The 17,177-nt window shown below is 31.3% G+C and overlaps 1 protein-coding gene across 1 annotated transcript; it reads left to right on the top strand.

Annotated features, from left to right (window-relative positions):
• Window positions 1–932: 932 nt before the first annotated feature.
• Window positions 933–16,713, top strand: LOTGIDRAFT_156021 (hypothetical protein; the record flags this gene model as incomplete). Its single annotated transcript, XM_009046059.1, has 8 exons — window positions 933–1,074; window positions 8,838–8,957; window positions 9,645–9,845; window positions 10,081–10,206; window positions 10,808–10,870; window positions 11,230–11,430; window positions 15,924–16,178; window positions 16,586–16,713. 8 exons carry the CDS (start codon window positions 933–935, stop codon window positions 16,711–16,713), a joined length of 1,236 nt encoding a protein of 411 aa, XP_009044307.1.
• Window positions 16,714–17,177: the final 464 nt, after the last annotated feature.

Below are 17,177 nucleotides of genomic sequence, written 5' to 3'. Positions count from 1 at the left end.
TAACACAAGTATTTATCATACAAGGACCAATGTTTCTTTCATTCCTTTTCCTGTCTGCAACAAAGTGGCTCAAACGCACAGGAGGTTTTTTATCTTTAAAATAGGTTTTTCTTCACAAAAACCAAATTTGTGAAAACACCTCCAAAATGATTGCTCATTCATAAAGTGTTGAGACCATGGAAATCAGACAAAACCATCTGTTTGGGAAGGGAATTCATTCATAAACCTAGGTCAATAGTGGAAGGGGAGGAGCTTAATTCTCTGTGTTCTGGTTATAGCCATCTGATTGGTCGAGTTAATGTGAGTGATTTATTGGTTTAAAGGGGAAAGGGGGTAACTTTCATTCATGATTTTAACTAGTTGATGCTTGAAGCTATGAATTGTCTGTAGTTAATAACTTGGTGTTTGCTGAGACAAGTGATAAAAAGGATTTTGGTCAGTGGAAAGAAAATGACCGACTCAGTACAGAAGTGAACTGAAAAAGAGTTAATGGGACGACTATATAATGTTTGTTAGTAGAAGAATTAACTATATTTCATCTTTCCATCTCTAGAGTGTTTGTGTTACGATTATCAACTAAGTTTTCTCAGTGTAAGAGAGTGCAGGATTTTTTCTTTTAAAAGTGCTAAAACTTTCAAACAGAGATGCGTTTGACATGAAATTGGTGCAGTTTTGAATTGTAACGCACATTTTCGGTAAAAGTTGTCGTTAACGTAGAAGTTTAGTTTGTAGCGGACAGTGTTTAGTTTATTTATTAATATTTATCAAGTTGCCGTCAATTTGGAATAATTTATTTTGACAATTTATTTTTGTTGATCTCCAGTTGAACTATTTATTATTCTGTGCTATTATTTGTCTGTGATCAAAAGGTTTTAATTACTTTTAATCAATCAATGAGTTTAATTTGTGGATTTTGAATTTATTTTTCCTAAATGAGGTCCTATCAGGGTGAAATGTTAGCAGGATCTCCAAGTCCTCTTCAAGGACCAGCTATGATATTACCAAGGAATAATCTGTACACCCATTTGTGGCCTCAACATGCCAGAAATGGACATTTGTATGCTTGTAGAAATGGTAAGTAAAACCAATTAAAAACTTCAGTATCAAAAATGATTAAAATATTAAAAGAACTTTTTCAAGTGACAAAATCGAAATGTTCCGTATATTTATTAATCTGCCATCTTCATTTTCTTAATAAGGCATATTTGAAGGCCATCTCTTCTGAATAATCTCTCCACTTCTATGAGAATACTTTCTAAAAGAGTCTGCTACCAGGATTTGGGATTGGATAAGTTATTTGGTTCAGTTAAGTAAATCCTATGTTTTCTTTATCTATGAATCGTTAGATCAGATTTGAAATGGTCATAGATTGTCTCTGCTACTCCAATAGAAACATAAAGCTTTCGAACTTGACTTTTCGATATAACACAATATCAACTTCACAGTTCAATATCCAAAAATTATAACTGAAATTTACCCTCTGTTAACAAAAATTTCAAAATAGAATATCTTAATTTTTACATATTTATAGTGACTATTTTTAAGATGATAATTTGATTTACATATAACTAATCAAAGATGTATTACCTGTAAAAGTAATCAGTCCATCAGTAAGACAATTTACTTTTCCTTGGGATTTAGACAATTTGCCATTTCTGACCATCGAAAGTGAATTTTTTAAGTGTTTAATTAAGTTATTTCATTTCTCTGATTATAGAAAGCTTTTTATTTTTTCATAAAATGTGTCACAATTTTCAAGTTTTACTATAAAACTTCTCTCAATAATTCGGGAATTTCTTGAAAAAGGAAAAACCTGCGATATTTGATAATTGATTATATAACACAGAAATAGAAAAGCTTTATAATTCATATAATAAAATTTGAATACAAATCTGTCAGCAATTCTGAAACTGAAACCCAAAACACAAATACGATAATTGATGTCCAGGTTTTATCTCAAATGCTATCAAAATGATATTGAGGATTTGGTTACAGGCTCGCAGTAAATCAAACTACAGGTCAGCACCAAAATATGGCATTTTAATTAATACTTTATTTTTTGACATTATTATTTATTTGGTCTTCAGAAGATACTAGAAATCTAAAACCAACCTGGAACAAATCTATAGATGATAATCTTGAGCTATCATAAATAAAAATAACTGAACCCTAATTTTGATTTATAAGGCTTTCTGTTCAAATATTAATTTGTACAAGATTGTAATTCTGATATCAGATAATTTGCAGGATTCATTTTGGTATCTTGATATTGGAATATTTTTTGCCAATGAAAATTATAAATTGATTTTATTTGTAAAAATTTCAAATGAATTATAAAATAAAATTATCCAGAAAGTTTTTAGATCCACACAACTTTTGTAAAAAATTACACAAATACAAAAAGCAAAGCAATTGTTTTTTAAGAGTTATTATCAATATGTACATTACAAAATTTTTTGCTTTTGAAATAGCTAATATCAAAGATGATTTAGGTTTTATTTTATTATTATTTCATGTAAAAAAATAATTATATATAACATATATAACATAATATATAACATTATATATTTTTTGGAATTAAATGATCAAAAGTAAAAACCTACCATAAACTTTGCCATATTTAAAATCGTACATGGCCATATTAATTAATAAATACATGACACAATTTGTTTTAAGATAAGTATATTTGCAGAAATATACATCAGTTCAAAATTTACTCTTATGGTATTTATGTTTGAAAATTATGGATTTACATCAATATTCTAAATAATGAATCAAAAATTTTGAATGAATTATTTTCAAACAACCTGCAAGTGTTTTACATAAAGATGTGACTTTTTTTTAATATTCAAACAACTTAAACAGGGATTCTGCATCTTGGGCAACTTTTGAAAGCATACACCATTAAATTCAAAAAAAGGACTTTTGCAGACGTCAGTTTGCTGAAGATTTTCTTAATGCAAAACTGTGCAGTAAAATGGAAGTTATCAGTGCAATTGTCCAAAAAAATGTGAAACCATAATTAGGAAAGTGCTAAAAACAACCTATTAAAAATAATCAAGGTACAGTTTTCCAATGGTGATGATGGGGACCAGTTAAAAATATAATGAGGCATGGAAAGTGAGATATGAGTGAAAGACTGGAAGATTGAGTGACAAGTTAAATATATGTAATAATAGGTCCAGTGAAGAGCTGGATAATAGTTAGTAAATGATCTCTATCATTAGTCAAGGGAAATGTCAAATTAAACACTAGGCATTCACTCCTTTATTACATGGTGTAAGTTGAATAAGGGCCAGCCTCTTGACTTGTTCAATGGACCATGACAAATCTTTATTAACTTGAACCCCTTACTGTTTGACAAGCTCACTTTATTTCAAGGATAGAGAGAAAGTGTGAATATATTAGATTGATTGATAGATAAATGATGTGAAAGAATAAATAATGATGTAGATGAATGAATGAGAGTCATTATTAAGCTGCCTCTTGAGAGGATATGTCACAAAGTTTATCTTTGACAACAAGTGTCTAATCTGAAATGAAAAAACCAGATTGAGACCATTGTTAGGTGAAACTAAATACTTTTAAGATTTCGTATTGAAATGGCAAGTGATTTTTATGATTATGGATAATGTATAAGTCTAGAATTCCATAATTCTAAGTGAAATAAATAAAAAATGAAAGAAAAAATTATATATATACTACTCTTCTGCATCTAATTGGGCTAATGAGGACTGGCATGCAGTGTGCAATGAGGGAAAATATAAATAATATAAAATGCTATGAAAATTGTTTGTATGTCAAGAGTTTGCTATCTGCATCACTAAAATATGCAACTAAAACAAAATGGACATCAGCATTCATATTTAGGTAGGCGCACTCTTCATATCTTCAAAATTGAAGAGTTAGGAATAATAATTCATGTCAAAATCCCCCCCTATTCTTTAATTATGGAATTAATTGACTCAAAAGTCAACGAGATCAGGACCACTGGCAGTAAATTTGATGTAGAGGGTTAAATGTCAACAAGATAATTTGAAGAGCAAATGACTTAATTTGGTTCAATGGTGAAAATCATCAACTCCATTTTGGACATTGCCCAGACATTGAAATAGGGGTAAATGACAATATTGAAGCATTCCAACTGATTTATTAAAAAGTCAAGGAGAAAATTAGCATTTGAACAACATGATTTTGATTACTTCAAGTATTGAAATAAATAAATTTATTAGATTTATGACAATTTTTTCCAGGCATATTTGGGAATTCAACGAAATAAAAGGCAAAAAATATTTATTAAACTTTTGTCAATTATAATGGTAGAAATATGTAGATATGGATTTATATGAAATTTTGAATAAGGTTTTTTTAACAATAAAAATTATAAGAATTCAAACTGTACCATAATTTATATTTTGGAATTTTAGACAAGTAAGGATAAGTGATTTAATATAGTTTGAAACATTCTTTTACAAAATAAATCAATCCTTTGCCACTTTTAAGAAAAACAAATATGTGAAGTGACATTTTTACTCTGATCCTTATTTACAATTGTTAATGGAAGAGACCATCTTAAATTGATCAAAATAGGGAAAGTTAAGACACCCAACATCATTATCCAAATCCCTAATTACTTTTTGATTTTATCTCAGCAAGAGGTTGATCATCACCAAAAACCAATAATTCACAGTTAACCCTTTAAATGCCTGATACTTATGGCATGCCATAATTCATGTTAACCCTTTTAAACTCCTAGCCCCGGGGCATCTAATTTTCAACCACTTGTCTTTCAGGGGTTTCTTGTTTCAAGCATAAACCCCCCTGCTGAGGTCTGCTGTATCTTTTACCATTTACAAGATCCCTAACTAGCAAGGGGACTTAGTACCAGCTACCCCCCTTCTTCTTTATTTATTCTGGGCCATTATCTCTCTCACAGGGTTTCTTGTTGATAACAGTTTTCACTTTTTACTTCCCAGTCATTGAAAGGAGTAATTAGGGGTTAATGAGGGGTTGATTAACATATCAAGGGAGATTATCAAGTAGGCCCTATAATTCAAGGGAGGTAATTAGCACAGTGTCAGATTTCAAAGGTTAGGAGAAAGTTTATTAATTACTTTATCATATTTGTTAATTGGTTTAAAAGGCTTTTGAGTAATCTTACTCAAGGGAAAGCAACTGATGATAACTATTTGGATGTGAAAATATTGAAGGAACAATTTGATGGGCCTACTTCAGACAAGACAGCATTACGATACCTAACTTTTTTAATTTTGTGCATTCCCCAAAAAAAAAAATATGGACAAATTAAACACATTTACATTTTCAAATTAAAGCCAGATGAAAGAATACCAAAGTCTCAAAATCCATTGACAGGACAAAATCAGGTGAAAAAACAATCGGTTAACAACATCCCGGTAATGAAACTAAATAAAAGTGGACCTCTTGAGAGAGGTAGTATCCTTCCAATAATTTTTTTTTACCTAGCGTAGTCTGAAAAACAAAAAACCTAAAACAGTTTTCTACATAAAACAACTTCCATAAATGTATAATACAGTTGCCTGACCCATTGCCATTTGTAGCGGTAACTTCCAAAGCATTTAATTTCTCTGTATCATACAATCAAAGTAGATGTATCTAATTTCTGAAATTTCTATGAAATCAATGGAAAGTTGAAGCCTTTGTTGTTCAGCAGATTAAGGTGACAAATTAAATTATTTATTACCAAAATGAACCTTGAATTTTAAGTTCAGCTGTTTAAAAACTTTTGATTCAACCTTTTCATCTATCAGTAAATAAATTCTCTTGACATTTTACAAGTTTTTCAAAAATTGGAATGTTGTCTGTTATTCTTAGGAATATCAGATTGTATATCTTGAAATTGGTTCCCTTTTGTCTTGAAAATTGCTTTATTGAATTCCAAATTTAATATATAAATTAATGAAACATATTTTTGGATATTTCTTACTTTGTGATTTTTCATACAAATTCTTCATCTTGAAAGAACTTCAATTCAATTAAGTAAATAATATTCCATGAAATTTTGACATTTTTCATGGTCATTAGTTTTGACCTGGGCCAGTGCTTCTATGTATTTTCCATCACATCTAATACAAGTTTGAGAAAAAATAATTATTTTTCATGATGAAGTATAATTCCATCTTTTAAATTGATTGACTACCTTTGACTTTCTTTTGATCAAATTTATTGTAATGGTATGCTTAAAATGCAAATATTTTGCTTGCTGCAAATAAATGAATAAGAAAATTATTCCCCAAAATATTTGTATTTTTAGAGTATAATATCCAGCGTTGATAAATATATTTTCCAATCTTTGATAGGTAATCCTTATAACATCTTAAGATAAATTGTTTTGTTGGGCTCTTGACCATTTTCTAAAATGACATTAAATTCACAAAAATATTAACTCTATTTTAAGTACTTAAGATATAAGTATTGTTTTAAGCTTAAGATATAAGTATTGTTTTAAGCTTAAGTAGCCTCTCAGGCTTGATCTGTCAGTTTTAATTCAAGAGTTAATAGATTTTCACTAATTCCTCCATTTTTCCACTCCATTTATTTCATTCATTCTAACATATGTAAAGTGTGCCGATAATGAGCCATCACTTCCTGAGAGATTTGCTTCAAAATCAATTTCACCTGTTCAAATGAACGAAATTCATTTAAAAGATTAGAAACTCGTAAACAAAATTTCTCTAAATTTCTGAAAATTGTAAACAAACATCATTTTTCGACCAATCATTGAGTCAGATAACCTGTCCAAATAATTTGACTCTAGTAAATATTATATATTAAAGTATTTGAAAAAATGCCAGTTATTTTCATTGAAATTATTTCTTAAAATTTTTATTTTAGAAATTGGTCATGAATGGAGTAAATTCCTTCTTAAATTTCTTATTTACTTTTCAAGACGTCAAATAGAAAACTAAAATGATACTGTATGTAACATATTATTATAAAAAAGCGCCTCCCCAAATCCAAATATACAATTTTTTTCGTTGTCTTTGAAGGCGAAACAGGCAGAAGTCAAATTTTTTCTTGTTACAATTTTATGCAGCTGGTATTTTCTGCTAGACTTTTCTGAAACAAATGTTGTAGAATTTGATATTTATTGAAGGCTCGCCCGAATGGCTCGATATTATTCCGTTTATTAATATATTTATGTAAGTGTGTTCTTAGATTGAGGCGAGGTTCAACTTAATATTGATGCTGGAACTCGCTAGAAAGGGTGAGGTTGACTTTTGGTGATCAAATGTTGTTCAAGATGGGTAGTGATTATTATTCATAGCCAGATTTCCACTTCTGCTGCTTTCTACCTTTTCCCAATGGTGTCGTCTAAAACTAGTATCTGGAAAGAATCATTATTTGAGAAATATTGTATTGAGTTTGTTATTGTGTTTTAACACAGGTGCCAAGGTCTTCTGTTACCTTGGCCATTGCTTTACAAGGCTGTGTACAAATTTAGGCTTTCCATAATCTTGAGCAATTATTGGTTGGAACAAATGCAGGCAAACCTGCAGACCTTCTGACGGAACCATCTTTTTGATTTGATGCTATATTATATTGCCATTTGGGCTACCACAATTTCAGCCTCGGTGCTTTCAAAACTCATTTCCTTTGTATATCAGTCCCTAATGGTAAATGGTATACATAGAAACAGGATTTTAAAAAGCAGAAAGATTTAGTAAAATTTTCTTTGAAATTTAAATTGTCAAAATTCACAAAATATTTATAACAGCCCTTGTTTTTTCATACCATCATAAATATACTATTTAAAAAATGTTTCAGGGTATTCTCTGAAATTTCAAAGCAGATAATGGCATGTCAAAGCACTGAAAAAAAATCTGGCAAAATAATTACTGAATGTTTATGAAAGAAAAATGATGAAAATATTAGACTTGAAAACTTTATGGTTAATTATTTTAAATGAAGCCGTACACAAAATTTCAAGTTCTTATCTTGAAGAGTTGAAGTACTAATTGTATCTTTGAGGTATCAAAAAGATGTAAATGCTGCAAAAACTTGTGAATTTTTAAAAAAAAAAATTTTATCATAGTTATTGATACTTTATTATTTCTTGATTTGGTACAAAAGTTTCCCATGGTACTTTTTTGAAAATTTGATCTATATTTGTTTTAACCTATTTTAGATTTTTAGAAATTAATTTCATTTATTTGTTATAAAAAAACTGAAATAACTAAAGTTTTGGAGTCTCAAAACAATATTACGAAAGCACAGGCTCAGGATGTATAAGTTTGTAGTTCTAGAAAATAAACAATGGTGTTAATGGTGCTAATATGAAATGTTCTGATCCAGTTTTCGGGATAGGAGATTTGAGAATATTTTTTTGAAATCTCAGGAAATGTGGGTTGCACAATAGAGTATTAATTATCTATATCCTCTTGTGCCCACATATTTGAAGCTGCACGTGCAATTAAATTAACAAGGATGCCCAATTAATGAACTGTGAAAAGAAATCAAGAGGAAACATTGTATCTTAGTAACAACCAGTTTATTGACCCTACACATAACCATTCTATTTGGTGTCATTCTATTTGTTGTACAACAACATCATTGATACTACACATCACCATGCTATACACACTGGATTAACAATTTTTGAATTTCAGTGGGTTTTTTTTCAGCTTTCGGACCAACATTTTTTTCTTTAAAAGTTTGGTCAATAGTTCACTCAATATCTATTGAGAGATTTTGCATTGATTATGAAAATTCAAAATATGGGCAATATTTCTTTTTTTTTTTTTGCAATTACATTTGATTTTTTGCTATATACTTAATTTTGTAATCTCTAATTTCAGACTTACCAACAAGTCAAGTTCCTCCATTGACTCCTGGAACTACTCAGAAGATGTCACAGGCACTCTTGGAAAGTTTCAAAGCATTTGAGAAGGAACAAAGAAGGCTGAATATTCCTAAAGGTAAGAACTTGATACCGCTGCAGAGTTTAATATATTATGTACAGTCTCTCTGCGTATGACAAATTGTGAATTTTGGGCCTCCCTTTCAAACAGTATCAACTTTTTATTATTATTTTTTGAAAATGGTAAAAAGTTGTTGGAGTCTGGCACTAATTTATTTTGAAATTGTAAACAAAATTAGTAATAATCTTTTCGATTCAGAATTCATATGGAATAATTTCTTTAAATATCTAGATGCCATCTGATAATAATTGTATATTTTATTGAGAAGATCAGCCTAAATCCTCTTCTATAGTTATAGCCATTTCAATGATAAAATAAACTCGGTGAAAATGAATTCCAGCTTTATTATATACCAATTTATAATACACTGATGAAGAAAATTGAGAAAAATATTCTCAGATGACTTTGTGCATTTACAGGAATTCCAAAGATGATTTTCATCTTTGTATATGTAATGGGGACACTTGAAGCTTCTACTTACACCGTTCCATGGTGGCAGTGGTTCCAAAAATTATTTGCAATAAATTTGCAAGAAAACTTCTTTTGAGTCTCTTAAACATGGACATAGCTATTAGATTGTATTTGCCATTCATGTCTGACTGGAGCTAATAAGTGTTGAATATTCCTGATAATTTCTTGAAAGCAAATCTCTAAAATGATTATGATAACTGATCTTTTTTTCAGACCCTTGCCAATGGAGTGAATTACACGTAATCCAATGGATAACATGGGCAGTTAAGGAATTCAGCCTAGAGGGTATGAATATGGCAAATTTTGCCATCAAGGGCAAAGACTTATGTAAGCTTGAAAAAGAAGCGTTTTTAAATCGATGCCCACCCTATGTTGGAGATATTCTATTTGAACACATAGATATTCTTCAGAAAGGTAAGTCTTATATGAAATCATTGAAAATCTTCTGAAGCACTGGCAGAAATTCTGAAAATTTATTTGAAATCTGAATTTTTGAGGCTAGAGGCAGCACATATGAAAGATCCATCGGAAGAAGAACAGAACATGCAGCAACAGATATGCAACTAATCCTGCTATTTTGGAAATTGTCTCCATTGCCCACTGTAAGATATTGCTAAAATCTTCATTTCAATTCTGTCTTATGTTGTAGAAGTGGCACAAGAGAGGGCATTATTATGTAATATTCCACAGAATTATAATGAGCCAGTCTGTGTGCCAGAGTTTGGTGAGAGATATATGCAGCAGCAGCAACAACAGCAACAACAACATAGTCAAAGTAAGTTTTCACTTCTGCTTGAAAATCCTTTCTGCTTTTTGAAATTTTACTCACTTCTGATATCAAAGTGATAGGATAAGCTTTATACTGGTTGAGACAACAAGCATACGCCAAAATATTTGAAAGTGTGTTCAAGGACTTTGTAGAAGTCTTCCATACTGAAGGTTGATCTAGTCTTTAAGTAGAAACGTGAGTTGCCATGTTAACGAATTTTGCATGCACAACACCACACCTTAGATGATTACTGCTCGTCACTTCTGCCGTTATGCCTTATTTAGATGTCTGACCTTTCTCCAAACATGCTATCGTGACCTAGGTGGAGCCACACCCACTCAACAATTGTTTTAATGATAGTTTTCCACAGTTGCTTAGCAACAATTACATTAGTGATACATGTTCGTATCATTAAGCGGCCATTTTGAATTTGAAGTTTGGAGGCAATACCTGAAGACATTTATTACTGCTTTTGAAACCTTTATGCTTTGAAGGAATTGAAATGACCAGAATCTCATCTCCAAACAGATGGCACATGCCCAGTTAGTTCTATTTGAAGGTTTCAAATTTTGAATTTCTCAATAAAAATTATTTTTGCTTTTTCCAGATTATCCTAATTCCGACCAATCTATGCCTGGTGTGGTCCCCACCAGTCAACCTTATATTGAAAGTAAGTATAAACTTTTCACCTACCTACATAAAGGTTTAGTTAAGGAATATTGTTTTATATGTAACGTAGGAACCTAGCTTAAAGTGTTATCCTTGCAACCTAGTTTATGTTGTTATCCTTGTAACCTAGCCTAAGTTGTTATTCTTGTAACCTAGCCTAAATTGTTATCCTTGTAGCCTGAGCTGTTTTTCATGTAAAATACAGTTGTTTCTTTTCTAAACCACATCCTTTGAACAAGATTAGATTAGATTTATGTCCCAGCATGCTCCAAACCAATCTTGTCTGTTCATTCTGCTAAACAATGATTTTGACTTTGATTTTTAACCCCATGAAATAATCCTTGATTTTTGCAATTTCAGCTTCCTACCCTATTTCCGAGTCGTTGCAGACGTTAAACGATATTAGTAATGAAAATATGATGTCATCAACAACTGCTTATGAAGAGACATCAGATTATGAAAGTTTGGAACATTCGCAGGGTTATTATGATCCTAGCCATACAGAATTTTATCCAATGATGGGTGAACAGAAATATAGAATTCCTAAGCCTTATAATAGAGGTAGGTGAAACTTAAAAAAATTTTGGAAAGGTTGACCTTGCATATTGAATCACAATTAGAGTTATTAGTCTTAAAACTGAGCTAAATTTTTTGGGAAGAGCCCCAATGTTTGGTAAAGTGGTATGACCAATCAAAGTTTAGAAATTTGAAACAACACAAGGTTTTTCATTAGCATCAAGCAATGTCTAGATTCATTCAACAATGTAATAGTTCTTAAAACACTTTTAGAAGTGATTCCCAGATCTTTTAAACTTCTGCAACGAATTATGTATAATTTGGTCGACACATGGCACAGCTTGAAATGTGACAACAATCTGTTTTTTAGGAAAAAGGTAAATTTAAAAACAGAAATAAACTTTGTTGCAAGAAAAACATTTTTCATAAAATTGACCTAAGTTATTTGCACTTTATTGTTATAGTTTGTTTCGTTCAAAATGTTTCAAACTTTTTAACACTGTAATAATGTCGTACTTATTTCAACTTGCTTTGTATAAATATAGTCCCAGTATGTTTTATATTTATGAGATATTATCAAATAGGAAATGTGTTACAGCTCGAATTAAGTAGTCCCTTTACATTATATTATTACGCACCAAGATTCGTAAGACACTTAGCGATTAATATTACCAAATAACGGGAACATAATGGGGTGGTGTAAACAGTTAGAATGACTTCAATCAAAACCACTGCTGTCTGATGCACATTTTCGTACTGCATGACAGAAGAGTTGTTATATCAAGAGTGGGTAACTCAGTAAAGTTTATCTTTCAAAGTTTGGAAATTTGCAGGAGGAGAATTTTTGAAAATAAATTTGGGACATTGACATGTGCTAATACTTGGAGAACTCTGAATAGAAGATTGATCATGTGACACTGTGAGCAGAAACCAAACGCTTCCAGCTGACTGAACATGAATGAAGAATAGGGTCTCTGTTTTGGCACAAATTGCTTTTGTCTAAAAGTATAATAATTGTTTAGAGTAAAATACTGTGTTCCATTCATCACCAGTTTTATTTGTACATTTGATATGATGAATTTCTATCAAAGAGATTGTCTTTCAATTTTTCACAGTGTGAGGTTTTGACCACATTTAAAATGTCGAAGGCCAACAACCTTCTTTGTTGATTGACTCTGTAAGAAATGTATGATACTGTAGTCAACAATACGTTTGATATTCTGCCTAACTAGGCAAAACCGATTCTCTAAACGTCTGCACATGTATACTTACCTTCAGGAACCAATAGCATTAAAGTTGAGCAATTCTACTGACTCAAATAAGCAGTGTTGGAAACCAAAGTTAGAGGATAGCACTGATGTTTACCCCTGTTAATTAGTTGTTCAAGAATATTTTCAAATAAGTAGTCCCAATTGAAACTACGAAACATGCCATGGCATGATAATTTTTTCTACTTTATATGCAATTTCTATTGAGGTGGATTCTATCCAGTTGGTGTGCTAGAAAGTTTCTGCTGGCTTTATCTTTATCATGGGTGTGATTACATTTTGAAATTTGTTTTCAAAATATGGGAGGACAAGAGATGTGTTTTTGTTGTTTTTTTTTATTATTTACATATGTTTGCTAGGTTTTGTGAAAATTTACATGAAACAGGAAGAACACTGATAATATTGAAATGAAATCTTATCAAATGACAACGAAAAAAACATCTCATTTCATTCATGTAATAATACATATATAAAAACAATCATATTATCTGTAATACAAATGTCGATGCTTGGTAATTTGTGCAAGAATTTCAGACTGATGCCAAAAATGTGTCGGTGTGAGGGTGGATAGCTTGTACTGGCTGCCATATTGTTTATCTTTGAGCCCGTCTGTTGTGATTCAAATTAAAATAATGGATGAGAATTTCATCTTTTCACACACTTTTTATCCTGAATAATATCAGGTGAAAATGGCTTGGTGCCAGATTTAAATTGAACAAAGGTATAACAGGAGTTTTTGTGTGCTGTAATGTAGAATATAGAATGCAGGTGTTTCAGCTCTTCATTTTAGAAGGTCAGAAACAGAAGCCAAGTTTTAAAAGTATGGAAATTGTTTTAAAAGATAATCCAGTTACTTAATGAAGATGAAATGAAAAGTTACCTCATGCTGTCAAACATAATTTGAAAAGAATTGTTGTTTTCTAGAAATAGGCTACTGGTTAAAGTGAATTGTCATATTCAGTTTGCCTGAATTTTTGATGGCTGGTTTGAATCAGTAATTTTTGTACTTTTTGATTCTATTTGAAAAGGAAGTTAATATTTTTGATTCTTAAAAGACAATAAATTTGCCTAATCCTAAAATTTTCTGAAGTTTTGTTTTTATGCAGCTCCATACAACAGCTGGATGACTGGACAAAAAGAAACTTAAGTGGTTACACTTAAAAATGTACAAATGTATATAGGTTTTTTCTTTCAATTTTTATGCAAGATTTCCCTCATTGCACAATACATAGCATTGTTTATCTTAAAAAGTAGGATGTAAAATTCCATTTCATTCATTTCCTTGATGTTCCAACTTCCAAGTTGGCTGGTGAAAATTAAAGCATCACAATCCCTGCCACTTAGATAACTATGTAATCTCTATATCAGTCTAATATTATATGACAGTATTGTACAGAAAACGTGATGATATCTTAAGTACTGATTAGCCTATGGGGCTAGACACTGGGTGGTCTTTGAACATCACACACTCATTCCCCTCTGCTGCAACTTTTGTCTTTTACCGCTCAACTTCAATCAAGATGGCTACCAAGTCAATTAGTAACGTGTGCCCTTGTTATTACAGTTCACACTTTCTGCATTATAAATTATAACCCTGACATTTTTCACACTTCTCCTGCATGTTTCTCAGTGCTTTTCATGATTCAGAAATTGAATTAAAGTGCATTTTTTGGTAACATTCTTAAAAGTTATTTTTGTCTTGATTTTCAAAAGCAAACAGATGTGTACTTTTGATCTTAATGGCTATCTGAGCTCACATGTTTCTCTGTCTTGCAGAATTGAAGGTTTTTGAATTTTGATTAAGGGAATCGAATAAGCTTATGCATCCTTTTCAGATTTCTATATCAAAAGATCATGGTATTCAGTTTACGGCAAAGTTTATAAAAATCTAGCCATTATTTTGTTTACATAAGTTTACCGATGATCGTCCATTTTGATTTCTGGCAGCAGATGAAAGCCAGGTTTGTGAGGAAATGTGAATGAAAGAAAGATTTCCATTGATAAAAACCATGAGAAAACCTGTGGCTAAAAACAAAAACTCTATGAATGAAAGCTAATCAAGAGCATAATGAAATCATCATAAACTGGTTTGTTTTGTCTGTAAATGGTACCAGTGGAACCAAATCGGCTCCCATCAACCAAAAAAAAGGTTAAAGGTCACAAGTCTATCAACGTTTTGAATGGAAAATCTCATCTCTTTTCACTCCAGTGCCATTTTAAAAAGGTCATAAGTTAGATATACATTTGGGAATGGAGTTCACCACAGTACAGTTTCGCTTTTTCTACAATGACATTTTCAGTTCAGGTTGATACAGGCTTTTCAAATTGCAGAAACAATGCAGACGTGCTAAATTATACAATTACATAACCTTTTGGCTTGATTTCAGTACATAATTTGTACCTTTTGGATAATTTGTGGTATTTTAGGATAGAAGCCGTTGAGATTTATTCTTAATTGACACTTTCCCTCCTTCGACCCTAGAGATTTAGTCAGGCATTTCAGTAACATTTTAGTCTATTTTTTCTGATTGCTGGGTACCAATCTTCAAAAAAGGCTACATTTTACTGTACACACCAATCTGGTAAATATTATATTCTTCTCCATTATTGTGTGGGAATTTATTGTCCTAAAATATGGTATTTATAAAATGTTATTTTCCCCAGTTGTTTCAAGTAATTTGTGCCAATTTAAGTCGGAACTTCTTTGTACAATAACATTTAAGTTTTGGCAAGCAGAAGTATATTTGTGAGTTGCTGTGTTTCTGGTTTCTATATAAGTTTAAGGGTCAGATTCTAAGTGCAATTTCTTTAATAACTGCTTTGCCCTTCATTTTTGTCAGCTTTTGGTAGTTCACTGAGTATACTAGTTGAAGCATAAATTACATTTTGTTGAGTTTCAGTTTTATTTAGAATTTGACTTTAATAATGACTTACAATAATGAATTTATATCCAAATTGAATGTGCAGCACTCAAAATTCCTCTTTTCAAGTTCCATTAGATATTAAGCCTTGAAACTGGGAATTTCTGTAGTCTGTAGCCTAAGTTTACTGTAAACTGGTTCTGCCATTCCATCTAAAGTTCCACCCCAGTGGAATAGTATTGAGATGATGTTACCTTGGCATTGATGAGACATACGAAACAAATCCCATGGTGCACTTGTCTTGCCTAGACCCAATTCTGACTGTAAAAAAGTGAACAAAACAGGAGTCGTCAATTTTAAGGTTAAAGTAATTTGCTGACAATTAATTTATTCCTTATTTTAATTCCAGGACATTACCTGCCAGATACGCCGCCACAGGAACATTACTATGATTCACCGTACCAAACAGTTCCAAGTATCAAACAAGAACGACCCTGGTCCACAGCCGAGTACGGCCATTCCCCAGATCTCACTGACAGCTGGCAGCCCACTGATTTACGATCTAGTATGGGTCCATCTCCGTTCCATAGTCTTCGTGTTGGGTCACCTGATGGAGATCATCACAAGCCAATGATTCAAGCAGCAGCTTTAGCAGGCTATTCTGGTAAGTCAAATATTTTATCTTTTTGGGGGAAGTTGGATACCATTGTACAGTTTTGACAATTCAATGCAGCTGAAATTGGCAAACTTGTGTGCTACAGTTTGTGCACAAAAAAAGATCCCTTGACAGTTGTCAATTGAACAAAAGTAGTCTTATACCCCATTGTAAAATTTCCCTCATTGTACACCGCATTGCTTTGAATGTATGTAAAACTCCTATTCCGTTTTATATTGACAATAGTGGCTGTTACAGTATTTTAGGTCCTTAATTTTCAAAATATTACTATCCTCTGTTCAATTTTCCATTAATATTTGGAAATCAAATGCTTAAATCTTATCAAGTTAGACTGTAGAAATTTTCAATTGTGTTTATTAGACCAAATGATATTTATTTATCAAATTGAATCCAAGATACAAGAATTTCATCTGCTCCAATGACATCAGACGGCAGTGATGAGAAAGTTGCTTTTGGGATAAAAAATGAGAAAAATAAACGGGCGCTATGTTTTTACAATAAAACTGATCTATTTGGAATCTAAATATAAGATGTGTAAAGAAAATACTCTCTGATAGAGCTGCTATTTTGTTGAACAAATGTTCCCAGCTTCTTCTGCAATTCTTATGTTACAAAATTTAGAAAAATAAAATGAAAGAGTTTTGGATACAAAGAATGAAAGAAATTTTTAATTCAGATTCAGGCTTATTGAATACAAAAAAATGTCCGAATCAATATTTAATTATTACAAAAGAATATTTTCTTTTGTTTTTTTTTTCTTGTACCTGAACTTCAATCCTGCCAAAATTGAATTATTATTCTCAACTGATGAAAAAAATTTGGATCCTGAAACATTTTAAAACTCTGAATCTGAGAACCTGAATTTACTGAAAGTTTTGGTTATGTAGTAATGTAAGGTGATTTGCTCTCCAAGCCAATGTTGTTCTTTGCAATCAATGAAAAAAGCGTAGGATGGTTAATAAAAGATTATTTTCAGTAAGCCATTCG

The sequence above is a fragment of the Lottia gigantea genome (genome assembly GCF_000327385.1).
Source record: "Lottia gigantea unplaced genomic scaffold LOTGIsca_10, whole genome shotgun sequence".
In the NCBI taxonomy this organism is placed as follows: Eukaryota; Metazoa; Mollusca; class Gastropoda; family Lottiidae; genus Lottia; species Lottia gigantea.
This window is presented reverse-complemented; position numbering and strand designations above follow the sequence as displayed.